Source organism: Balaenoptera borealis, assembly GCF_965194805.1.
Source record: "Balaenoptera borealis genome assembly, chromosome: 15".
In the NCBI taxonomy this organism is placed as follows: domain Eukaryota; kingdom Metazoa; phylum Chordata; class Mammalia; order Artiodactyla; family Balaenopteridae; genus Balaenoptera; species Balaenoptera borealis.
Window position 1 is genome coordinate 80609769 of NC_138871.1, and position 27316 is coordinate 80637084.

Consider the following 27316-nt stretch of genomic DNA (forward strand, 5'->3'; position numbering starts at 1 on the left):
CAATTCAACTGTATCTATATAAATTTTCCCTTTTCCTTCTGGTATTTTAGGCAAGAGGGTTTGAGGAAATGTATTTCAAAGAACGGCCTTTAAATTTAATTTTAAGACCTAGAGGGACATCAGAATAGTTTTATCTTTACAGTATGTATCACCTGGAAAGAAAGGTTCTTAAAAAGAAGATAAACCTTCAGAAATACATCTTCACTGTCACCATCACCAAATCAGTCATCAGTCCTTAGACACAGAACCTTTTCTAAGTCCCTAAAAAACTCTAGGCCTCCAAACTAACCCAGCTGTCCTTCCACCTTAGGATCATACACTTTTCTTTCACGTCACGACTCTTCTCTAGCTTCAGCATATACCGAGGCGACCGTGACCGTCTCAAGGCTGTCTCTATTTAGGACCACTTCTTGTGAAAATTCCACACAGGTCCTCTGCCGAATGCACATACCCATAAACTTTACTTCATAAACCCAGAGCTTTCTTGAAAAACTATAAAATAATTTTAAAATAAGACACAAACTTTCATGAAAATATAGTCATCATATTTATTATTTTCATTAGGTTGCCATTCTATGAAGAATTCCTAAGACTGATGTTTCTTGACATGCAAGAGTTATTAGCATTAATAGCTTAAGTTACTATAAATACTGCTGCTTGGAAGCAGTACAACTATTTTAGAGTTTTAAGACTATATAGACTTTTATTATTCAAATCTTATTCAGTGTATGTTAAAATCAGAAGGTTCTGAACAACTGGTTAGGAAGGTAGCCAAGATGCAGGAAAGACGTCTGTGCCTCCTTTTCAAGGGCAGCCAGCTCTTGAACCGTAGGTGCCAAAATATCCACATGGCCTTTATAGTTTCCACCTGTATCACACGCACGAATCACAAAGTAATGTAAATGACATGCTTGAAATAACTTGTCAGCAATGCTTTGGCTCAATTATATCAATTTAAACGTTGCTCCTAGCAGTAAAAATGTACTACTGAGCAAGTTATCTACAAAACTGAGTTCTAAACGTGTTAAATCAATTAAAATAAACGATTAGGCCTTCCTTACTAACAGCTGTCCCAATACCCCTACCAACCCCTCCCCTATTCTCTTTTCCTTGGTTTAGAAACCACCAGTTTAGCCTGAATCTTTAAAAAATTTCAGGAACGAACGAAGACCATTGCAGGCAAAGGGAATAAATAGTATCCTGGGTTACCCCTTGTTCAAAATTACCATTATTCTCTTGTTTCCTAATAATTCCATAAATTTTCAACTACTCTTATGACATTAACACCTCAAGAGAAACAGCTAAGGTGCTGTCCATTCGCATAGAGATCACACAATAAAAAATGCTGCAAGACAAGTATGAACAAAGTGCTATAAGACTAATAAGGAGGGAATGATTAATATGCTAAAAATATACACTGAACATAAGGAAATGAAATACTCTCTTCTTAAACGGAAGCTCAAAAAAGGACACATTCACATTTAAAACAGAATTAAAAGTAATTCAAAGCTTACCACCAATAGTTCTTTTTTGACCATAGGTAACTTTCCCATCAAATTCATCCACTGGTACCTTTATATCTGGCTCAACCTGAGAAATGGTACAATTCAGATGTTCTTCTATCTCAGACAGCAACTAAGAAAGGGAGAGGAAATCAACAGAGCTGCGTTTTAACAGCATTAAATAAAACCAGGAAGGCTATCATACTTAGTATAAATGGAAGTAAGATTTCTGAGGAGATGAACTCACAAGTTACAATTTACGAACTACCATAACATAATCACTCATTAATTCTCACAATTCACAAATAGACAAGAGCTGATACATAACTTTTACAGATAAATGCAGTCTATTGCTACCAATTTTGATAAGACTCTGTGAGCCTTACCTGCATCTCATTGTACCATATGGTACAGCCGCCATCTTCCTTGAGTCTTGTGTTGTAACACCCTTTTCCACGGCTGCTACATACGTGGTACCAAACCTACGAAGGAAAAAAGATGAACATGTACGGAGACTGAAACATGCTAGGTATCTTTGTTCTCAGTTAGTTTTTTAACATTTTCTGTCCTCAGAGCACAAGATAAAAATAGATTGCAGGTATGGTCTGTCACCCAGTTACTACCACTACTAGTAGCTCACTAACTAGGTCTTTTGAAAGAGTTATTTTTGAAAGGAATCCAAAAGTTTTCCTAAAACAGATGTCAATTATAGAAAGGAATTCTCAAATAAAAATAATGAGAAAAGTAAATACTGGAGAATGCTATATCAAGATTAGCATCAAAAATAAAGTTCAAATGTTTTCTATAAGATTTTTTTTGAATTTTTTAAAATAGATCTTTATTGGAGTATAATTGCTTCACAATAATGTGTTAGTTTCTGTTGTACACCAAAGTGAATGAGCCATATGCATACATATGTCCCCATATCCCCTCCCTCTTGAGCCTCCCTCCCACCCTCCCTATCCCACCCCCCTAGGTCATCGCAAAGCACCGAGCCGATCTCCCTGTGCTATGCGGCTGCTTCCCACCAGGCAACTATTTTACATTCGGAAGTGTGTATATGTCGATGCTACTCTCACTTCGCCCCAGCTTCCCCCTCCCATCCCGTGTCCTCAAGTCCATCCTCTACGTCTACATCTTTATTCCTGCCCTGCCACTAGGTTCATCAGTACCACAAAGCAAATAGCAAAAAGCAAAATGAACAAGTAGTTTGGGGAATGAGTGTGTGGGAGTTCCTTACTCTTGCAGCTTTTCTGTAAATCTGTATCAAATTATTGTATCAATTTATATCAAAATAATAAGTTAACCCTCTCTCCCATAAAAAGCCTACCATGGCATGATGCCAGAGAGGGTTTAAATACTTTTCACTGAAAATTATATGAAAGCTATTCGGGAAAATTACATTTCATATTTTTCCTTTCTAAACTTCATCCTACTAGTCGTCCATTCAATGAATAAAGAGAAAAAGATGCCATTAAAAAGCTCATTTATATTCCATACGCAACTGAATTCAATGTAAATGAAAAAATCAAACTGCTTTTATTTCCAACATCTAAAATAACGACACAAACAATGAATATAATACAGCACTGAAAAGATTACCTTCTCTTTTTCTGTTGCCACCAGGGAAATGGCCAGCCCCATCCTGAAAGATTTTAAAAGTCTTTATTAGACTTTATTCCTGAAGCATAGAAGCTTAAAAAGGACAAAAAAAATGACAGAGTACCTTTCAGCTCTTCCTACTCTGCCGATTCGATGGACATAGTTTTGCTTTTCATCAGGCAAGGTGACATTTATAACTGTAAATAAAAACAATTACTACCAATTGACATTAGTTCCTAAAATTTTCAAACATACATGATGTTTGATGTCCTGAGTATTTCAAACATATTAACTGGTTTCCTTTGAATTCCATAAAATTCAAACTGCAAGCATAAAAACTTTCTTTTTACCATAAGGAACACCATGGATATCAATTCCTCTGGCGGCTACATCTGTGCAAATCAAGAATCTTACATCTCCTTTCTAAAGAGAACAGAGAGGAGAGAAAGGACTTTATTAGTATATATACTAAAAAAACCCCCACAAATACCATCTTTCCACTAAATGAGACCTCTAATAACTAATGTATTCGTATCATATTAGCGGTCCAGTCATTCATAATTCACTGGAACAAGTATTGCATTTTTAAGTTATAATTTGCCGAAATATGACATTTAAGGTGAATAAATCAATGACTGGATTCATCTTTGCTTTTTTCACATAAAAGTTCTTAAACCATTGCTAAAATTTGGCTTCATCTTTAGAAATCCTGACTGGTAATTCAAAACATAAGACAGAATAAAATGTAAAAACATAAGCTTTACTTTTACCCTTGTATTAAAATAATTCAAAATACTAGATATTATACCTCAAGGTTACACTTTTTGTGACAACAGATAAAATCCTAAAGAGACTGGGCCCCTGGTGTTCTCACCAAGAATATACCAATTAGCCTTCAGATGTCATTTGTGCTGCAAGGCACAGCAAAGTTAGAGATTTGGAGGGGGTGAGGGGCATACTGATTTCCGGTCCAACAAAATGCCAGGATAGAGAAGGGTGGCATAAATGCTGAAATGAGGCCATGTGATTTTTTTTGTTTTTAATTAATTAACTTATTCTTTTTGGCTACGTTGGGCCTTCGTTGCTGCGTGCAGGCTTTCTCTAGTTGCAGCAAGCGGGGGTTACTCTTTGTTGCGGTGCGCGGGTTTCTCATTGCGGTGGCTTCTCTTGTTGTGGAGCACGGGCTCTAGGTGCACAGGCTTCAGTAGTTGCAGCACGTGGGCTCAGTAGTTGTGGCATGCGGGCCCTAGAGCGTGCGGGCTTCAGTAGTTGTGCCTCACAGGCTCTAGAGCACAGGCTCAGTAGTTGTGGTGCACGGGCTTAGTTGCTCCATGGCATGTGGGATCTTCCCGGACCAGGGCTTGAACCTGTGTCCCCTGCCTTGCAAGGCAGATTCTTAACCACCGTGCCACCAGGGGAGTTCCCCCCCCCCCCCCCCCGCTTGTGATGTTTTAACATCCACACCAATTATGCTCAGCATGGAAACACAATCCAAAATTTTTAAGCCCAGTACTTCCTACCTTTTTTCATATTATGGGTCTGAGAGAAATGATATTTGTACTATACACTGGGTAAACACACTGTGATAAATGATGAGAATGCTTGTGGGTGGAGGCCACTGACCCTGAATTCTAAATGGCTCAGCCCAGGGCTTCCCTGGTGGCGCAGTGGTTGAGAATCCGCCTGCTAATGCAGGGGACACGGGTTCGAGCCCTGGTCTGGGAAGATCCCACATGCCACGGAGCAGCTGGGCCCGTGAGCCACAACTACTGAGCCTGCGCGTCTGGAGCCTGTGCCCCGCGACGGGAGGGGCCGCGATAGTGAAAGGCCCGCGCACCGCGATGAAGAGCGGTCCCCGCACCGCGATGAAGAGTGGCCCCCACTTGCCTCAACTAGAGAAAGCCCTCGCATGAACCGAAGACCCAACACAGCCAAAAAAATAAAATAAAATAAAATAAAATAAAATAAAATAAATAAATGGCTCAGCCCAACCCATCTACACCAAAAGCTATACAACCTGTTCATGTGCTGAAATCACTTAACTGTCACCGTCTACCCCAAATAATTCAAAATATATTTAATTCTACAAAACAAATATTCTGATACCTGTCTCAATCTACAAATTAAGTTCCCTATGGGTACTGTTACAAATTATTTTTAAAAAAAGGCTCACAGACATGATTTAACTATCTGATGATACTTCTCTTAAAAATATCTACCTGAAAGAATTTAACTAAAACTTCCTTAAGATGAAAATTCTTATCAGGTAGTGTTGTGCTGATGGAGAACATGTAATTTACCATTTGACTGTTAAAGATGACAAAGCCCTGCTGTGATGAGGATATAACAATAGGGCAGAAGTATTTTGACATTTCTAGGATAAGAATTGCTTTAACAATATTAACTGGATCTGATTAAAACTAGATACAACTCCCCTCTTAAGTTTTAAGGAAATGCTGTCAACTAAATATCAGTACCTTGAATCTTTCCAAGTTTTGCTTCCTCTCATGAGGCTTTCTGTCACCATGAAGACAAACACATGAGAACTGGTGCCCCTTTTTATCAGGTCCTAATGAAAAGCACATTAAACAGTTAATCTTGGAAAAGATTACGACTAAGACTATGTCAAAAAACCCAGTAACATTTAGACTACCAGTTGGGGTATAATTCTATGGAAATCTATACCCCAACTTGTCATAAACCATGGTTAACACAATATCTGTCGTAGGGGAAATACCCTTAAAATGAACTCCATCAGCATTAAAACTGATTTGCTTTGAAGGACATTTTAAGTAACCTTTCCCAATCTGCAGTGGTAGTTCCTGTGTACACCAGGAACCTCACCTAACCCATGTAAAGTGAAGAACCAAAAAGTAAACAAAAGAGATTATTCTTGGAGGAACCAAAATAGGCATCAGGAAGTTCATGCCCTTACTAAAAGGCCATGATCACAAGTCTGCCCTCCTCGAGGTATTCTAAACAACTTAGTTACCTGGTTTCCTGGCCAAAGCAGATTAGAAACAGCAAACTGAAAGGATGGAGAAGTGGTATTTTAGAGGCAAGTGCAGTGGTGGCCAATCCCAAAAAAGAAAGTTTTCAAGTAGACACAGTAACAAAAAGCAGTGCAGTTCAGACCAGAGTAATAATAGTCACTGTGAGAAGTCTTTCAATTTTGCTATATGTTTGAGAATATAATAAGTGTTGGGAAAATATATAAAGTAAAAATAACCATTAACATTGACTATACTTGCTTTACCACATATCTATCCATCCTTCTATCAACTCACTTTTATATTTTTGATGCATTTCAAGGTAAACTGCAGGTATGAGTACACAGTTAAACATGCGTATCATTAACTAGAGTACAGTATTTGTTTAGGTTTGTTTTCTTGTTGAGGTTAAAGTTGCATACAAGGAAATGTACAAATCTTAAGTGTACACTTTCTGAGTTTTGACAAATGCATACACCCGTGTAGCCCAAAGCCCTATCAAGATACAGAACACGAATATCATCCACAAAGTACCTTCATGCCCTTTCCCAGTTACCCACACTCCCACCTTCCTGGGGACAACCACTGTTCTGGTTTTTTGCTCATCATAGATTAGTTCTGACTCTTCTAGAACTTCACACAAATCAAATCATACAGCCTGTATTCTTGTGTAAGAATTCTTTCATTCAGCATAATGCTTCTGAGATTCACCCACCATTGTTGTGTCAATCAGCAGTCCATGCCTTTTCAGTGCTCAGTAGTAAGTATTCCACTGTACAGATATTTTGCATTTTGTTTAGCCATTCTCCTATTAATGGCCTCTTAGTGTACAGTTTGGGGCCATTATAAATGAAGTGCTATGACCATCTTGCACACATCCTTCATCAATATATATTCTCACTTATCTTGGGCCAATACTTAGGAGCTGAATTGCTAGGCCATAAGACAGCAATGTTTAATTTTATAAAAAACTGTAAGACCTTTTACCTAAGTGATTGTACTTCAACAATGTATGAGAGCTCCGGTTTCTCCATATCCTCACCAAAATTTGGTGTTTTAAGTATTTTTGATCTAGTCACTCTGAGTGTACAATTGTATTACATTGTGATTTTATTTTGCATTTCTCTAATGACTGATTATACTGAACATTTTCTCAGGTTGGTTTATATATTTAACGTTAATTATAAGGAGCATAAAATTAGAATCATTATATCTTTATTGTAGATTGAATATTTTATTACATAGTGACCCTTTTTATTTCTAGTAATATTTTTGTCTTAAAGTCTATGACATCTCCATTAATACAGTTAGACCAACTTTCTTTTAATTAATCTTTTAGCTGACACATACATATATTTTTTCATTCCCCTTCCTTTCAATCTATCCATGTCCTCAGGTTTTAGGTATGTTTCTTGTAAACAACATACAGCTATATTTTATCCAGTCTAACAATCTATGCTCTTCATCAGAAGACTTCAGTCCACTGATAAATACTATAGTGTTTACCCATACGCTCAGATTTTTCCACCAGCCGTTATTACTCTATAATTTCCAACTGCTCTGCTTTTTCTCATTTTTTCCCCCCTTCCTTTCTTACCTTTTTTTTTAGATTAAGGTTTTTTTTTTCTCATTTATTGATTTAGAAGATATACATTCTATTATTTAATGATTACACTTGAAATTTTAACATTAATCAAAAACTCTACCCTTCTTCCATATGATATAAGGGCCTTAGAATGCTGTGATTCATCTTCACTGTAGTGAAACTGTACCTATGTGCAAAATTATCTCATTGTTTTTCCTACATCGTTGCTTTAAAATCTGGGCATCCACACTATACTGCATCAACATGAGACTAACAATCTATTAAGTGAGAAAATAAACACAATTTATTTCAAGCGAGGAAACACTACCTCCTCCCTGTTGCATAAAATACTGCTCCAAGTTATCACAGTCGATTTTGGTTCTACAGAAAATAATTGCTTGATCCATCTTGTGTTCCTTGATTGCTCGGACAGCATACTCCCCCTTCAGGATTTTAATAGCTTCAGACCACATCTCTTGAGTAACACAATAACAACAACAACAACAAAAAAAGAACAACAGAATTTCAATCTGAAATTGTCATGAACACACATAGTTACACAGACTCACTGCTTCACTCACCTAAAAAACTCTACTTTAATACAAGTATTATAGACAAAACCAAGAAATAAAAAGATAGGGTGAAATGGTGAGGTAATCCACTTGCTCATTTATTTTTGTTTCTCCTAATGTTTTTTATGCCAGTTTATGGGATACCAAAACACCTATAACCATACCTCTTATAAGGGAAAATGCACACGTACAAACACACATACACAAATAAACAGAAATACATACCCACAACAAAACTTTGTTCTTACCTCTCATTGAGAACTAATCATATTCTGCCTTGCATTAACTTCCCTAAATGCTCAATAAATGTTTACTCAATTACTTTAACCTCTTTAAAAAATAATAAATGTACTTTCTAAATCAATCTAAACACCAGAAAGTTCAAACTTCACTCTATGAAATAAATATTTTACGTCAAACCTAGTTAGTAACTTCTTAGTTGCCATCCTCCAAATGTCCATTTTTCAGTGTGAAGCTGGGCTATAGTTACTCTGCAACTATCTAATGCAAAATTTTAATTTTGTAATCCAACATATTTCTAAGGTCTCTCTAGTCATCTCTAATTGTAGTAAAAACTAAGCAAAACTTTTACAAGGAAAAATATATGAGGCAGTAAAACATTTTTATTTTATAAAATGCGTTCCCAGACAGTGGGATGATACATTATCATTATTTTGACTATCAGTGTCCACTCCTCTCCAACAATAAGGCTGGCTGAGCAGACGCCTCATAAATTTGGAGCTACACGTAAAACTGAGTTCAAAGGAACTGTCTTCAATCAAAATTTCAGACAATTCACCTTTTAGATACTTGTTAAAAATCTACCAATGAATCCAACTATGAACAAAATGCAGTCTAACCCTTGCCAATGATCCACTTGAGACATGTGATATCAGACATGTGGCCTAATGGGTTTCAGATCTCTTCTAGGTTCTCTAAACACTATCCTTGTATCATGCTGGATCTTCATATATCTTTGAAATATTATGTACCTGATACAAACTGTCTCAATTCTGCATAGAAGTATCTTCATTGAATCAATTAATTTTAGGCTTTTTAAAAACTGATAAATATTTAATGATACGGAGTTTCAGTATAGGAAGATAAAATAGTTCTGCAGATGGATAGTGGTGACGATTGCACAGTAGGAATGTACTCAATGCTACTGAATTGTACACTTACACACAAAAAGAATCATCTCAGGATCATTTCTGTATCTTTCACAGGGTTGTAGCTAAAGACATGTTCCTTTGTTACTCAATTGCCAGATATGAAGAATCTACGTGACATTTCTCTTGGAATTCAGGGCTAAAATACAACCCGTAGCCAGAGAAATTTGCTGGCTTCCTGGAAAAATGAGAATTGTATAATCCAAAATATTTGTGATTTGGATGCCAGGAGACTAATATCTTAAATTCAGTGATTAATATTCCTCTAAGTTGACTGATATCAGCTTTCCCCCCATTTTTAAATTATTTTTGTTCCTTTTATTTTCAGATTTCCTGTTCCTTCATGAGAGTAGACAGGGCATAAATTCAGTAAAACAGATCAATTCGTTTTCAAAACCTTTCCACACATTTTATTGACTCTTCTAACTTACCTGGACCGTTAGCACCAGGTCTTGTATTATCTTTTGCATGTACTTCATCAGTCTGTCAAAGGAAAGGATAAAAGAGAAGTGGGGAAGGGTTAAGTAATGATTCAGAACAGGTATATTTTATAAAGGGAGAACTGTATCTAACTTTAGATTGCATTTCAGACATCTTTATCATCTATAGGCAAAACCATTCTTCAGATTCAGAAAAACCCTTTATTAATTATAGGTCTAAGGCTAATCAATTTTAAATATAATAATAAAAAAGCAAAGGTGGTTTTCAAAACATTGCGTATTTAGAATAAGCATACCCTTATTATATAAAGGTAAATCTAACAATGGTGAAAAAGTGAGATGATGAACTCATGAAACTGATATTTAGAAAAATAAGGCACATCAAGGAGATTCTAAAATACTACTAAAAATGGAAATCATTATATCAGAAATTAGACCTATATACACACAGGTAATCCTATTTATTTACAAAAACTATGTCAAGAAAGATGATCACAAAAGTAACTTTATATAGAGAGAAAAGTAAAGTATGAGCCCATCACTTATTCCATACCTAATAGAACTAAACTCTTCTGGTCAATGTGCCAGACTGCTCTTTTCTTAAAGGTACAATGTCTGGTTGCTTTAAGCATCATGAAGAGCTCCAGGTTAAACTAGTTTATGAATGCTTTACTCTATACAAATGTGAACGTTATAAAGTACTTACCCTAATGTGGTTTTTCCCAAGCCTTTCCCAGAGTCTGTCAGCTTTGGGATTCACTGGGACAACAACATGGTGGACAGTATCTGGAACAGAATCTTCTCCTTTCAGATCAACCCAGGTGGGAAAGTGCATGATCTTCTCAGACAGTTTCTTCACATCAAAGGAGTGCAAAGTGGCTGAGCAAACAATCACCTAAGAATAGAAAAACCAAAATTTAGATAAGCTTTTATAGTAATAATGATTCTAGCATATGAATACAGATGTGGGGCACGGAGTACGCTAAGCCTGGAACCTAAGACAAGTTCAATACCTGACTCTGTAGCAACAACTAGTGGTGTGACTTTGGGTGGGTTAATCTCTCTGAGCTTCAGTCCCCTCACTGCCACAGAAATCATGCCAGCTATTCCTCAAGGTCCTACAAAAACTAAGTAAGATGAAAAGGTTTTTAAAAATCTAAAGCCATAAACTTGTCCCCTTCTCTTAAAAGCCTCTCCTCTTGAATTCTTCCTAAGAAAACAGAATGAGAAAGAGTAATATTTTAAGAAATAATTACTAAGGAAATAACTGTTTTTCAACAGTTCAAGACATTTCTCCTTCAAAGAGGAAGCAGTACTCAGAGTCTTGAATATAAACCCTAAATGCTCTGTAGAAAACAAAAATAACGATTCAGAATTTTTTACTTATAGTCTTCTGTTACACCTAAGTAATTTCCTCAAATTCCCTTCACCTTTATTTCTAAAAGCAGCTTGTAAGACTGTTTTCTTTGTGTGTACTACTTAATCAGGTAATGAAGAAAATGTTTCATACAGCAGTTAACGTAATCAGAAGACACTAAAATGTGAATGTAAAACAAAAAAAGTAAGCATTAATACGTAACAATTGTCTACGTGTATTTTAAGATGCATTAGTTATTTCATACCTGAAGTCTTTTTCCATCAGAGGTAATCTGAGGAATCTGATTGTGAATCCTATTTATAAAATCAGAGTAACCTTGAGAAAGAAGCCCATCCTGCATGAGAAGCAAAGAAGAACATAAGTTTTTTAATCAGTATCTAAATCTTTCTTTTCTAAATCAATTGCAAAATATAAGATATAGAAACTAATTCGTACACATACATATCTCCATACTTTCAAAGTAATTATTTTCTACTGGATATTTAAAGACAAGTTGTAAATTCAACTTTAAAGCCCATGTGACTATAATATGAAAAAGCTGACAATAAATAACTCAAAAACCATACTCTGGTATTCTAAAATGAATACAAGAGTTAATAACTCCCACATCTCCTTAAGAATACGACTCTAATATGAAAAAGCAAAGACCTTCAATGTTGAAAAACTACCTCATCTTGAAAATAACTTGGAACTATATCTCAAGAGCCCAAAACACATTAATGTAATTTGTAATGTGTTAAAAAAAAAAAAATGTATGTACAAACAAGATAACTATTTGGAGTACAAAACAAACCTACATGTCTAGTAATAAGGGTGGTTAAATCAGGCATGAAGTGTGCATATAAGAGACCATTAGACAGCCTTTAAAAATTATTCATAAATAATGGCATGAAATACTTATGTACCATATTTTTCTAAAAAAGATTTCCCAGATTCTACATAGCCTGATTGCAACTACATAAAATAGTATTTATTATAAATATAAGCAGTGAATGAAAATACACCAAACTGGTAACAATGTTTCTCTCTAGGTATCGGGATCATGACGAAATTGTATTTTTTCTTCATCATTTCACATATTTTATCCCCCAAAACATAAGCAAATATTTTTTTTTAAAGCATGAGTATATTTTAACATACAGCTTCATCCAGGACCAGGAATCTAACTTGGGATAAGTTCAGCTTTCCAGTTGACACCAAATCATCCAGTCTTCCTGGAGTGCCAACAACTATATCTACCTAAAAAATATCCAAAAAAAGCACCTTAAGAAAACTGAAGAACTATTGTAATCACCTTAGAATAGCAACCAACAATGGTCTACTTACAATAAAAACATGCATATTGAAGTAGTCATAGTCAACTTTAAATCTGAAAAGAAGGAGTTCTAGATAATGCTATATTATTAAACTTATATCTGGTTTGAAATTAATGTGAAGATTTTGGCAACTGATTGTAACATTTTAAACTGTTATAGACAGTCTAGTATATAAAATTTGTTTTCCAAGTGAAAAAGCAAATGAATTTATAGGAACTCTGAAATTAAACCAGGATCCAAATCCCAGTTCCACCATTACCCAGCTGTGTGACCTCAACTTATTTAATCTCTTCTAGTTTCAATTTTCTCATTTTTTAAATGGGTAACATTTTGTGTTTTGGAAGACGGTTGTGACAATTAAGAGATGAGATATGTAGTGCAATTGATGCCCAGTGTGCCAGGTGCTTGATAAATTTGGTTATAATTAATAGTGAAGATGACCTGACTAACCCAGGAAAAACAGTAATAATTACTATTTGTCAAGTGCTTATAATGAACATGTGCTGTGCTAACCTTTTACAGGTATTATATCATTTCATGTTACCACTAAGGAAAACACTACTATTATTAGTCCTGTTTTTAAATGAGGAGACTGAAGTTTAGAATTCTCAAGTCATAAGAACTTGGATGATACAGCTAGTAAGTACCCCAACTGGGATTCAAACTCAAAGTCCAAACATGAGAAAAGGTCTAATTCAAGTAAGAACAAGTTTTATTTAACTTTTTATTATAAAAATTTTAAGACATCTACAAAGAGAACATGAGCCGCCAACGCCAGTACACCCAATTAACCACACTTTCCATTCTCACACACACACATTTTAATCAAGTCCATGGTATAGCGATTAGGAACACAGGCTTTGAAGTAAGTTCCACCTATGAGTTGTAAGATCTGGGGCAAATTACTTAATATTTGGTATAAGCCCTCTTCCTAACCTGTAAAAATGGGGAAGAGGACCATCACAAAGGGCTATTGTGGGAACTGAATAAGAAAATGTATACAATGCACTTAGCAGGGCCTGGCCCATTTCTAGAAGGTAATCAATAAAGGATAAATATTTTTAAAGTGTGTATATGGATGTATGTGTGTGAGCACAATAAGGTATTATATAAAATCATTCAATAAATCAGACAATTCAAAACTTCTACTCTTTATCAACAGGCATAAAAAATGACTTCTTTTTCACTTGTGTTCTCCACTCCAGACTAAAAACATAACTATCTCCTAACAAATTTATCACTATAGTCTCATTACTTCAATATCTCACCCCTTGAAAAACTGAAAAAGCACTGTGCTGAATGGACTTTCAATTTGATCCAGTAGAAGGCATTTAAACTCCCATAAAAAATGAAAGACATTTCTGAAGCTATTGCTTCAACTATGTTGATAACTGTAAGCAAGTCTCAGTTCAATCTAGAAAATACTGTCTGAAAATAAAACCCGCTCAATGTATTAAGAATGTACTACGTGCCAAGCACTGGGCTGGACACAGCAATGAATACAATACCACCCTGGTTCTATGGGTAATGTCTCTTTACCAAAGGATTCTAACCCACTGTGTGAGTTTCCTCCCTCCTCAATTTCAGCAGATAGTCAGCATGAAAACAGAAACTCGGTCTCTCAGGTTTAAAAAAAAAAAAAGTCAAATTGGAAAAGCCTGAGAGAAACAGCTATATGACTTGGATAATAGCACCAACCACTTCTTCAGGCCTAACTGCACATGCTGCATAACTGTGCAACTTTAAAAGATTAAAAAAATTAAGTAGTTCTATTCTCTGACTCCAAAGCTGACTTCTGCCTGCAGCGTAAGACATAACACAGCGCTAAGGGTGCCAGAGGATGGTGGGAGATAACAGAAGTAGAGAATGTAAGATGGAAGGAAGAGCAGAAAGAGAATATATTACATCCCCTAAGTAGAATGGAACTGCATCCTGCCAGGAAAGCTATGGAATAACACTCCCTTTACTTTGCCATTAGCTTCAGCCAGTACCAAATTCTAGATCTGCCTGGCAAAAGCAGATCTAATTCCCTAAAAGCTCTGTAGCTGGACAATGTTAAGTTAAGAAACTTAATAACTTACGTGGAAAATGAATTTGGGTTTGAGGAACCAAGATAGGGAATGAACATATTAAATCTCTCTTATAACCATTAAAATATAGCAAATCAAACAAGAACATAACAAAGCTATGTTACTATCTTAGCATAGTATTAAGTACAGTAATGATTCCTTGCTCTTAATATGCCACACCAAGTCAAATCAAAACCATTCAGCATGAAATTTCATTTGACAGCAGCACCAAGGCAACTGAGGGGAGAACATATTTGCTCACCATAACCCAGTATCAAGCAGTTTAGATTAAATGATAAAATATTTAGGGAAGGAAATGAAAGAGAAGTTTGTAAGGACAAAGTTACTTCATACATACAACATATTTTATGAAGTGCTACCTGTACCTGAACTGACAGGCAGTTAAGAGTTTCCCCAACTTCTTCCCCAGGAATGAGGATCACAGTCCGAGCTTCGTCCTCGGTAACAGCACAGCCTTTAAGACTTCCCCTTACACACATCTGAACTCATCTCCCCTCCTGCTAGAACCACGGCCTTACCATCCTTCAGCCTCCCCAAGGATCACTGCCAAAACTACCTTCTCTGCAATCCACCTTATCTCTATTTCTATTCTTAACTCCAGCTGCTTCTTTTTCAATTATCCCCAGAGGAAATGACTCAATGCATGAAAATGCGAAGGAAATTCGCAGGTTCTCAAAAGATAAACCAAAAAAAATTCACATGTGTTGGAATTTTGCATGAGGTGCTTGGAAGCAACCACTATGCTGTACACTTTTGGGAAAAGAAAAGGCAGACTTGTGAGATGTTTTTGAACATGCATACACTCTTTTGACCTTGTTTAATTTCAGCCTCATTTGACTTTTCTTGAAACACAGCAGAACTGTATTGCCAAAATGACAACCCGTAGTGTTACTTTTTAAAAATTAAAAGTACAACTTACCCCGTTATCCAAAACAGAGAGCTGATCCCGTGCTGCAACACCTCCAATTATCAGAAGCTCCCTGAAATAAATACCAGAATAATAATGTAGAAAAAGATTAAAGCCTGCTTTATTGTTTTTTATTCAATTTTAGGGAGGTGGATATTAAAATTGAATAACTGAGAAAGAATCTACAATAAAGGTCTGGAGAAAGAAAGAAACAAGGCACTTCATTTCCAGGAGCTACATAAAATGTTAATGCACGGGAAAGTAACTGAGGAGAATGTGAAAGCTTGGAACCCAGAAAACATAAGTCCTCATCTACATACCTTTCTATATTAGGATAATTCCAGGTACCCCAAACTCTGGTTTCAATCAACCTTTATAGACACATGTGGTTGTACGTGTATAAAATATATACTCTGAAAGAATATATAAATATTAATTTTTAAAAGTTGCCTCCAGGTTGATAACCAAAAACTGGGGAATGGGGTGAAAGGAGACTTACTTTGCACAGAATATCCTTTTGTGTTTGAATTTTTCTCACTCCAAATACTTCCAAAAATATGTTTAGATTAAAAAAGATTACTTTGGGACTTCCCTGGCAGTCCACTGGTTAAGAATCCACCTCCCAATGCAGGGGACGTGGGTTCGATCCCTGGTCCGGGAACTAAGATCCCACAAGCCGCGGGGCAACTAAGCCTGCGTGCCACAACTACTGAGCACGTGGGCCACAACTAGAGAGCCCGCGTGACACAACTACAGAGCCCATGTGCCACAACTAGAGAGAAACCCGTGCGCTGCCACGAGGAGCCTGTGCCCCACAACGGAGATCCTGTGGACCACAACTAAGACCCGACGCAGCCAAAAATAAATAATAAAATACACTCTCTAAAAAAAAAAAAAAAATTGCCTTATGCCGAGACAATTCTATGGGGGGAAAGAACAGTCTTTTCAACAAACGGTGCTAGAACAAATGGATATGCACGTGCAAATGAATGAAGTTAAACCTCTTCCTTAGGCCACACATAAAAATAAATGCAAAATGAATCACAGACCTAAATATAAGACCTAAAACTACAAAACTCTTAGAAGAAAACATAAGAGTAAATTTTCATGATCTTGGGTTAGGCAAAGTCCCTTACAACACCAAAAGATGAACAAACAAAAAAGCAACAGATGAAAAAATAAATTGGACTTCATCAAAATTAAAAATTTTGTACTTCAAAGGACACTACCAAGAGAGTGAAAAAGCCCACAGAATCACAGAATGAGAGAAAATATTTGCAAATTATATATATCTAATCATAATACTACATGTATATATCTTACAACTCAACAATAAAAAGACAAATAATCCAACTGAAAAATGGGCAAAGAATCTGAACAGACTTTACAAATGGCCAGTAAGCACATGAAAAGATGTTCAACATGATTAGCTATTAGGGAAATACAAACCAAAACCACAATAAGATACCACTTCACACCCATCAGGAGGGCTATAACTGTAAAGACAGATAATAAGGTGGGGATGTGGAGAAACTGGAACCCTCACAGATTACTAGTAGAAATGTAAAATAGTGTTGTCACTTTGGAAAACAGTTGCGTGGTTCCTGAAGATGTTAAACGTGAAGCTACTATATGATCCAGCAATTCCACTCCTGGATGTATATTCAGGAGAAATGGAAATGTATGTCCACACAGAAGTCTATATACTAATGCTCAGCAGCCAAAAAGTGGAAACAACCCAAACATCCATAAACTAATGAGTGGATTAATAAATATGTGGTATATGTATACAATGGAATACTTTTTGGCAATAAAAAGGAACTAAGTACTGATACATGCTATAACACTGATGAACTTTAAAAACATTATGGTAAATGAGAGAAGCCAGTCATGAAACAGCACACATTGGAATTGTCCAATTCCATTTATATAAAATGTCCAAAACAGGCAATTCTATATATGGAAAAGAGGTCACTGGTTGCCCAGGGATAGGCAGGTGTGAGGGAAATGGGAGTGGCTGCTAAAAGGTAGTGTTTCTTTTGAGGGTGATGAAAACGTTCTAAAATTGGTTTTGGTGGTCGCACAATTCTGTGAATATAATAAAAACCAAAACAACCTGTACACTTTAAAGAGTGAATCGTATGATATGTGAATTATATCGCACTATAGCTATTCTGTCTCCTTTTTATAAATAGCAGACAAAATTACTTCCTGAGGCAGCCAGACAACTTTCAATCAGAAGTAGCTATCAACTACCTTCGTTTATTAATTTTACTCTTATTTAATCAGTCATTTAAAAAATACCATAAAATCCTGGGAAAGTGGACGATGTTAACACTTAGTCTCATAAATTCTATGACTGATGAAAAGAAACAGCTTCACGGTTGCCTACTGTCATCTTAAGCGATTTATATAGTGTTTAAAAAAAAAAAAAAAAAGCTTTCTAGCCTGTGAATGTCCATTACCTTGGCATAGTCCTTAACCACCCACCACTAGAGCCATGTTTCCTAAATCCGGTAACACCAGAGGCCAGATTGGTTACTTAAGAACCACCTGGAAGAGGAGAGGTGCCATTCTTCCTTAAAAAACAAAGAGCTCCAATTCCTATTCCCTGGAAAATCTGATTCAGTATATCCAGAAGAGGGACCAATAAATTTGTATTTTTAAATAAGGTCCCTTAGTTCCCAGGTTTTGTAACTATGGTCCTAAATCTATCATTTCTTCTATAAAACTTTACTCTTACCCACTTTCCTGATCAGATACATTTATTTCTACAAATCTGGCAGAAAACTACACATACACGTAACAATCTGTGCTTGTGTGCAAAGCACTGTAGGGTTGAGGAATGTAAAAGACCAGCCCCCGTCTCATGGAGTGGAAAACTGAGTTGGGACGAGTAAAGCTATGCACATTTCAAACAAGAAACACTAACACATGACAGTGCATAGGGATTATGGGGAAGCAAACAGTCAGCCGTATCCGAGGAGGGAGAAAGGACCGGGCTGGCACCAACACGTTAGCTTCACAGAAAGACCAGGACTTGAGCTGGGTCTTCAAGGAAAAGGCTCATTTGTACTGAATACCGAAAGGAGCAACACAATTTTACCATCTTAGCAAATAAATTGATTTTGTCATCTATCTTCCCTTCCAGGCTTTGTCCAGATGCACGTTAATCTTTACACATAATTAGAGCACAAAAATCAACTTATATTAGCATTTTACATTCTTCCAAAAACACTCTCTTGTGAAGAGTTCTGAGTCTCTTCCACTAAGAAGCTGCTCTGGTGATGTACTCCTGTAGTGACTCTCCCTGTCGTATCCTTAAAGCATTTTATCACATTACTTTGGTTGTTTCTCTGCCTTCCACACTATCTCCACACTCCTGCACATAATTCTATAAAAGCAAAGATGAATTCTTGTTGTTATATCTTGATCCCTAGCCTAAGTCTTCACACATGGTGGGTATTCAAATAGTTACTGAAAGAGTGAAATGCATCAATCATCAAGACAAAATTAGGAATTATTTTACCTAAAAAGTTTTACTAAGTATAAATTTATCCCTGAATAAGTTTAACTTATGAGAAAGATCAACATTAAAAAGGTGGGGGGCTTCCCTGGTGGTACAGTGGTTAAGAATCCGCCTGCCAATGCAGGGGACACGGGTTCAATCCCTGGTCCAGGAAGATCCCACATGCTGCGGAGAAACTAAGCCCGTGTGCCACAACTCCTGAGCCCGTGAGCCACAACTACTGAAGCCCATGGCACCTAGAGCTGTGCTCCGCAACAAGAGAAGCCACCGCAATGAGAAGCCCGCGCACCGCAACGAAGAGTAGCCCCAACTCGCCTCAACTAGAGAAAAGCCCGCGCACAGCAACAAAGACCCAACACAGCCGGAAAAAAAAAAAAGCTCAGACATCAAAATAAATAAGATTTTTAAAAATATAAATAAATAAATAGATGGGCCCACGGGACATCAATAATTCAGAGTTTCTGAAGTTAGATAGTGGTGATGGCTGCACAACCTTGTGACCATATACTAAAAACCACTGAATTGTACACTTTAAATGGTGAATTTTATGGTGTGTGAATTATATTTCAGTAAGAAAAATTAATAAAAATCAAGCGTCAAATCAACTGACAGAGCAGTTTACTTATATGGTATGGCTTTCCTCAAATTAAAAGGGATTGCTACTGAGCCAGAGGTTCCCCAAGATCACTAGACTTACGGTCTCCCCACAATGGCAGAAAGAGCCCTCGAACTAGAGTGACCAGTGTGAATGCCCACAGGGAAGATGGTCACCACTAGGAGACAGGCTAGAATTAACCTCACCAAGTCAGGTTTACCAACACACTAGACAGAGAGTGATACATTTTCTATGCAAATGAAGTAATGAAGCTAACATTAAATGAAATGGTCCCTTTAAAAAATTAATTGTTACTCTGATAACTGTTTTGCAAACCATGACTCTTATTTTATATAAGAGACACAGGAAAAATCTCAATTTACTTTTTTTTTTTTAAGAATATTTATTTATGGCTGTGCTGGGTCTTCGTTGCTGCACGTGGGCTTTCTCTAGTTGCGGCGAGAGGGGGCTGCTCTTCATTGCGGTGCGTGGGCTTCTCATTGCGGTGGTCACTCTTGTTGCGGAGCACGGGATCTAGGAGCACGGGCTTCAGTAGTTGTGGCACACAGGCTCAGGAGTTGTGGCTCGCAGGCTCTAGAGCGCAGCCTCAGTAGTTGTGGTGCACGGGCTTAGTTGCTCTATGGCATGTGGGATCCTCCCAGACCAGGGCTCGAACCCGTGTCCCCTGCATTGGCAGTCGGATTCTTAACCACTGCACCACCAGGGAAGTCCCTCAATTTACTTTTTTTAATAGAACTCTTCTCACTTAAACAGTAGTTTTATATAGAAACTAATTGCTACTATATGTCAAAGTTAAATATATTTACAAACTCATACACATGCATATGTACACACGCTGAATTTCTACCTCATTTTTTTCCTACTTTACTCTTCTTCTGAAACACCTCAGACCTAAAGACAATAGGCGTTTGAGCACAAAAGGAAGCTTTACCTTAATTTAGGATTATCGACATATTTCTTAAACTGCTTGACGTTATTCAAAGTTTGTTCAGCCAGCTCTCGGGAAGGTTCGACAATGAGAGCTTTTGGAGCATTGGGGAGAAACTTCGTTTGTGCCACCTGAGCATTACCTTAAGAAAATAAAGAAGATTAGAATACATTCGGATCACACCTCATGATACCTTGATTTGTAAAACACGAGCACAAATACTCCAGTATCAAAATTTTAAATAACAATTGTCAAGTGGTATAGGTGATAGTCAAAGTAAACAAAATAAAGATTCTTAAAATGAACTACAGATTCTTTAAATCTACTTGCAGTAATTTTAATGGATTATATGCTTTGTGATAAATTAAATGAGCTACGAAATGTACTTTCTTTAAATCACTGGAAGCGATTAGGCAGCACAGTGGGGTGAGAGTGGGAGCTCTGGAGTCAGGCTGCTTGGACTTGGATTCAGTTCTACCACTTACTTGTCCTGTGACCTTGGGCAAGCGACTTCGAGTCCCTACTCCTCAAGTTCTTTGTCTATAAAGCTACCTTACAGGGTTGTTATGCAGACTAAATAATGCAGGTGAAGCACTTAACACAGTGCCATGGCACTTAATAAGCACACACATTATAAATACTGGATACCATCATCATCATGACCAGCTTCCCCAAAACGCATGAACTGAAACCAAATACTTGGGGTTTATGAATTAGGTTTTGAAACTGAATTTTACTGACATGTTCAATAAAGATGCATGACCAAACAGGCAAGGGGGGTATCTGTACCTCACTACAAGAAGCCTTACTTACTGGAGTTTTCAATACCCCATTCTTGAAATCTTTACCCTCTCAGGTGCTATACCTGTGTGCTGTGATTTGACAATGAAACTATCCGGTGCCTTGGAAAGGGCAACAAAACCATCTTTTGGTGGAAACTTAAATTCTTCTTCCCCGAAGTTGAATTTTAGTTCAGCATTCTAGCATTGAATAAAGGAGAAAATGAAAATGCTTAACCTAAGAGCAAACTAACCAATATGAAATAATGAAGATCAAAGCAGCTTATAATCACAGCAAAGTGTCTCTAATTACCTTCAAAACACAGGCAGGAAAGAGGCCTTGGTTCTTCATATGTGGTGGTATTTCAAATGCCAGACCAAGGTCTTTTCCTTTAAGAAAAAAAAAAGAGAGAGAAATTTAATTAAAACGACCAGAAAAGAACCTCCACACGCTCGCACCACCAAATCCACCAGCCTACACATATTCACACTCCCCCTCCTGTTACTGCAGATTAGCTGTGCTAATACCAACCTCTTCACTTTTTCACTTTACTCCTGAAATTGTCCCCTCTCCCCCGCTACAATTTTAATTATTCCCTTCCTACGGGATTGCTTCCAGTAGACACTTGAATTGGACAAACCTCCCTGAGTGCAAAACTTCCTCCATCTGTCTTTTATTTTTTCTTCTCCTTTTTGTAGTAAAACTGCCTGATTTCCATGTTGACTGTGTCCACCTCATTTCACTCCGTTCTCTGTTGAACTGATTCCCAGTCAGGCTCCCCCCACACAGCCCTCGCTCCACCGCAACAGCTCTTTGTCAAGCTCATTGATGATCTCCACTTGCCAAACACAGCAGTTCTCGTTCCTCATCTTTCTAGGCTAGACCCGTCAGCAGCACTGGACACCATGTGATCACTCCCTCCTCCGTCAAAAGCTTTCTTCACCTGAACTGCAGGACCGCAACCTCTTCTGGCTTTCCTCCTCATTCACTTCTGCTGGATTCTCCTCAATTTGCCAACTTCTAACCACAAGAATACCCTGGGCCTCAGATCTCTCCTCTTCATTACCTACTCTCATTCCCCAGGTGATCTCATCTAGATCTATGACTGGATCATAGATAAGCCAGTAACTCTCAAAGATGTATCAAAATCTCCAATTTTGATCCCTCCCCTGAACGCTTAACTGTACATTTAACTACTTACTTGATTTCATCACTCAGATGTCTAATAAGTATCTCAAACTTAACTTGCCCCAAACAGAACTCTTAGCATCCAACTGGTTCCCTACCTATTGTCGCCACCCAGTGTTTTCAACAAAGCAGCCACAGTGATTGTACTGTTAAACTGTTAAAGACAGATGATGCCAATTCTCTACTCAAAACCTAATGGCTTCCAATCTCAGTCAAAGTCTGTATCATAGCCTATAAGGTCCTATATGGCCTGGCCTCACCACCTCACTGACCTAAGATTCTACGACCCTCCCCCATGCTCAGTGTGCTCCGGACCCACTGGCCTCCTCACTGTTTAAATACCCCAAGCACGCTTTCATCTCAGGACCTTTGCAATTACTGGTCCCTCTGCCTGAAATACTCTTCCAAGATATTTCTACTCAAATGTCACCTTCTCAGAGAAGCCTTCTCTGACCACCCCAGAATGCTCTCCATCCCCTTTCCCGGATTTATACGCTCCCTCAGTGCACTGTTCCCACCTAACATATATACCTGTCTGTCTCTCCCTATCAGTAGCTAAGCCCCACAAAAGTACACATAAATGTGTCTAGTCCATTTTCTGCTCTATCTCCAGCTCCTACCAGCATGCCTGGCACACAGCAAATGCTCAATAAGTATTTGTGCAAAAGCAAGGCAGGGAGGAAGAGAAAGAAGACTGAAGATGGTGAGGAAATTTAAAAAATCACAAATAATGAATATCACATATACTCTCTAACAAAACGGTCCCTAGAAAGCTTACCATTTTTGGAGAATTTGACATGCCCTTTATCCATATCTAGGTAACATCCAATGGTATCATGCATAGTGAATTCCTAGAAAACCAAAAAGTCAAGTGCTGTTAATAAAAAGCAAAACTGAAAATAAGGTTAAAAGGTCAAATATAGCTGCATCCAAAGTGTGTGTTAGTGTTGCATAATGCTTCCTTAAACTCTAATGTAGATTTTAAAAATGCCTAGTACAGCATATCATATACAATAGTAGAAGCATCAGACAGACTTTTTAGAAGCAACATGATATTAAGGCTCCTCCACATTACTAGAGATGTCGGCTACCACAACAAGTATATTTAGATTTAACATGATTCAAAATAAGAAATGAGAGCGACACAAGTATTAAAGTCAAAGCCAAAATCAAAATGGGGGGGAACACAGAAAACAAAGTAATATACTTTGGAGGGGCTAATAAATGGCATAAAAGAAAAATATTTTTCTCATTTTGTAACATTTCTTCACTGAAGTCCCAATCTGAACTTTCCATGGAAAATATTCAGAAAATTCACTTGAATTTCACAATCATTTCTATACCCTCAGTCATGTCATGAGTGATCAAGTAAGTATGCAGGAAAACTTACTAACACTATGATTAAGTCATTAATACAACTTACCTCTCCATAATTATCAAATTGTTTATTGTGAGATTTCTTTCCTGTTCCACCAAAGCCAAATCCAAACTTGTCAGTACCTAGATTTTAAAAGTATTTTATAAATGTGGTAAGAATAAAGTTAAAAGCACCATAAAAGTTCACAAGCTGAAGATAATATGAAGCATCTACACAGTACTGTGTGGTACATATTAACGCATACTAACTTTACTGACTTCATTCATACCCTTAACCTTATTCCTCCTGATTTTATGACGTTATAATATCTATTTTTTGGTACTTCAAATCTTTCTTGGAACAAGGAGGGTATAGGTAAATATTATTATTTCCATGTCTCTAAATATAAACTTTGTATGGTTAAGTTTACTATTTTGCTCCCCACTAAAATAAAATGTTAAAAATTCACAAATGTAAAACAACAAATTCAGTTTATTTTAGAAACACTTACCTAGGTCTAGGGAAGCCTGCATAGAAGACCACCCAACTCTGCACAATCCTTGGTCATGACACGATACTTCATAGTAGTGTTTCCCTGCAAAGGCAAAATACTTTGAGATTTATATAAATTATACATTTATGATTCATTTACCATGTAGCTACTTTCCCATTGTTTCTGAATAACAATTTGTATCTTCCAAATGAAGAATTGTAGATCTTTTTGTAACATTAAAAATCTTTTCAGATCCTTGATTCAAAGCTACTTTAAAGAAAGTTCATGTATTAATACATCACCCCAGGGGCTTCCCTGGTGGCGCAGTGGTTGAGAATCTGCCTGCCAATGCAGGGGACACGGGTTCGAGCCCTGGTCTGGGAGGATCCCACATGCCGCGGAGCAACTAGGCCCGTGAGCCACAATTACTGAGCCTGCGTGTCTGGAGAGGCCGTGATAATGAGAGGTCCCGCGCACCGCGATGAAGAGTGGCCCCCACTTGCCACAACTAGAGAAAGCCCTCGCACAGAAACGAAGACCCAACACAGCCATAAATAAATAAAATAGTGTTTAAATAAATAAAAATAAAAAGCCAGCTTGTACATCACCTGCTCTTTAAAAAAAAAAAAAAATACATCACCCCAAAAGTTCAGATAAGAACAAATGTTGTTTAAATACCTTTCGTTAATCCTTTAGTAGCTCTACATCCATGCCATTCCTTTACTTCTCTGCTCTGACAACAAAGACCATCTGACCCAATTGCTGGATTTGAGAAAAACACAGAAAACCATGTCAATACAGATTACATAAATCACGCATTCTGAAATAAGTATTGTTCAGTCTCACTAATAAGATAATTCATTACTTGGTGCAATGTTCCAGGGACTGAGACTTGCTGATTCCTGAAGGATAGCAATGTCGTCCCCATGAGTAGCTGCCCTCATTCATCCCCTGGAGGGCTGTGGCTTACACTGAGGACTAGTTTCTCTACTGTTATCTGTTGGCTAGGACAGGATTTTACCACAACAATTCTAAAACGGCATCAACAGAGCACCTAACCTGACTTGTACTACCGCAGCTGCATCACCAACACATGTTTAGACAACTATTCTCTAGAGTCCTTTAAAGAAACGGATACTAAGGATGACGCAGCACCCACTCATCAATGCTTGTTGCTCTGATTTTATGCCGAAATTAGAGCTTGAGTGAATGCTACACTAAAAGAAAAACAGAAACTCTGGCTTGTTCCCTAATCCGTGGTTCCAGAAACCATAAAGGGACAGCAGGAAAAGCCTGAACAAATAACCCTGTAGCTGTTATTTGCTAATATTAGGGCTCTAAAAGATGAAGTTCTATATTATACATCATAGTCAGTCATAGTGCTTATTGGTGCTTTTTGGCGTTAAGTAATGCATTTGGCTTTTGTCTGTACTGGAAACTATAACTTCTGTCCTGATTCAGGCTTGCAAATCATATTCGCCACCTGAATGCAGAAGAAATTTTTTAAAAAAGCATCTCGTCACACGTTTTCCTTCACTTATAAGAAATTAAATTATTTATTCAAAGTATAAATTCTTATTCATGTGGGTACATTATATAAACCTCTGAACTTTTAAAAAAGTTCTCTGACAAGGGTAAATCATAAAAATTTTTGTATTTAAAATTCTTTATGCATATATACATATATAAACTTTTACATAAATTAGATATCACACGGTAGAGAGTAACAGTATGGGGTTGTTTGTTTCTGTCATGATTCCTCAAGGCCCATTTACCTTTCTCTGCATCCTGATTTTCTTACTCATTGACACCTGGAGAAAATTCCTCCAAGTCAACTCTGCAGTTCTGACTTATTCTTCATAATGGCTACACAATAGTCCTTGGATACACCCTAATCTTTTTTTACCATTCTAGCAGTATCATTTACTTTGCTGGCAGTTTTTATCATTACAAATAATGTTGCATCGAACAGCTTTGAAAGTATATTCTTGCATACTGGCACTTTCATTCCAATGAGCTTGACCTTCCAGGAATATATGTTTTTTTAAATATTAACAGGTAATGCCAAACTCCTTTCCAGAGAGGCAGTAATCTGTAAGTCGGTTATCACCCTTTTGGATTCTTGCCAATCAGATGGGTATAAAACAACATTCACTGTAACTTTAATATCCATTTCCCTGCTACCTGTAAATTTGACCTTTGTATGTTTATTGCCATTTGGATTTGGTTCTTCTGTGAACTGCCTATTCACATCCTTTGTCCATTTTCCAGATTGCTTATCTCTTTCTTACTACAACAGGTAACACTTTATCTGCTGTCAACACAAGAACCCCTTACCAGTTTATAAGAATTCTTTATCTTTCCTCAACATTGCATTAAAAACAAGTTTCTGAATCACAAATGTGCTGCTAAAATCTATCCACTTACCAAAAGCAGATCCTCTATCATATGGGTTCATTTGCCATTTGTTCAGCACTAAGCAAATTAAAACAAGAAAAGTTAACCCCAAACAAACATAATTTAAAACATTCTACAAAAAATAAAGCAAATATTTTATATTTTATATTTTATATGATATCTTAACTCCTCTAGATCCAATATGGTTTTACACACTATTTGGAATGTACGATTAAAATTGTTGCTGTTTTTATTAAAGGCAAAACTGAAACTGAAAACTGAAACAAGCCAAAAATAATAGTCACTGGCCCATCCAGGGCAACCTTTTCTGCTCACTTGCTTCAGTGCCTTTTTATTAGATGGCACTGATCTTTGTCATAACTATGAAAGCATTAATAAAATGAAGTTCTGGTGACTTCAATCATAACGAAAATAACCCACCAACATATCAGAATCTAATTATCACTTTATCATTAT

General features: G+C 37.0%; 1 protein-coding gene across 1 annotated transcript in view; it reads right to left on the minus strand.

The window, feature by feature from the left end:
• Positions 1 to 534: 534 nt before the first annotated feature.
• The window catches only part of DDX1 (DEAD-box helicase 1), a 33848-nt gene continuing 7066 nt past the window's right edge, over positions 535 to 27316 (minus strand). The window contains exons 6-26 of the mRNA XM_082357447.1: positions 26870 to 26917; positions 25121 to 25204; positions 24461 to 24544; positions 24016 to 24092; positions 23371 to 23443; positions 21717 to 21793; positions 21490 to 21604; positions 20628 to 20766; positions 15564 to 15624; positions 12379 to 12477; positions 11483 to 11572; positions 10567 to 10755; positions 9852 to 9903; positions 8008 to 8154; positions 5582 to 5673; positions 3455 to 3527; positions 3229 to 3301; positions 3105 to 3147; positions 1889 to 1984; positions 1515 to 1635; positions 535 to 868 (exon numbers count right to left, since the gene is read on the minus strand). Coding sequence (XP_082213573.1) covers positions 738 to 868; positions 1515 to 1635; positions 1889 to 1984; positions 3105 to 3147; positions 3229 to 3301; positions 3455 to 3527; positions 5582 to 5673; positions 8008 to 8154; positions 9852 to 9903; positions 10567 to 10755; positions 11483 to 11572; positions 12379 to 12477; positions 15564 to 15624; positions 20628 to 20766; positions 21490 to 21604; positions 21717 to 21793; positions 23371 to 23443; positions 24016 to 24092; positions 24461 to 24544; positions 25121 to 25204; positions 26870 to 26917 — 1964 coding nt within the window. The 3' untranslated portion in view covers positions 535 to 737. The remainder of the gene's footprint in view (positions 869 to 1514; positions 1636 to 1888; positions 1985 to 3104; positions 3148 to 3228; positions 3302 to 3454; positions 3528 to 5581; positions 5674 to 8007; positions 8155 to 9851; positions 9904 to 10566; positions 10756 to 11482; positions 11573 to 12378; positions 12478 to 15563; positions 15625 to 20627; positions 20767 to 21489; positions 21605 to 21716; positions 21794 to 23370; positions 23444 to 24015; positions 24093 to 24460; positions 24545 to 25120; positions 25205 to 26869; positions 26918 to 27316) is intronic.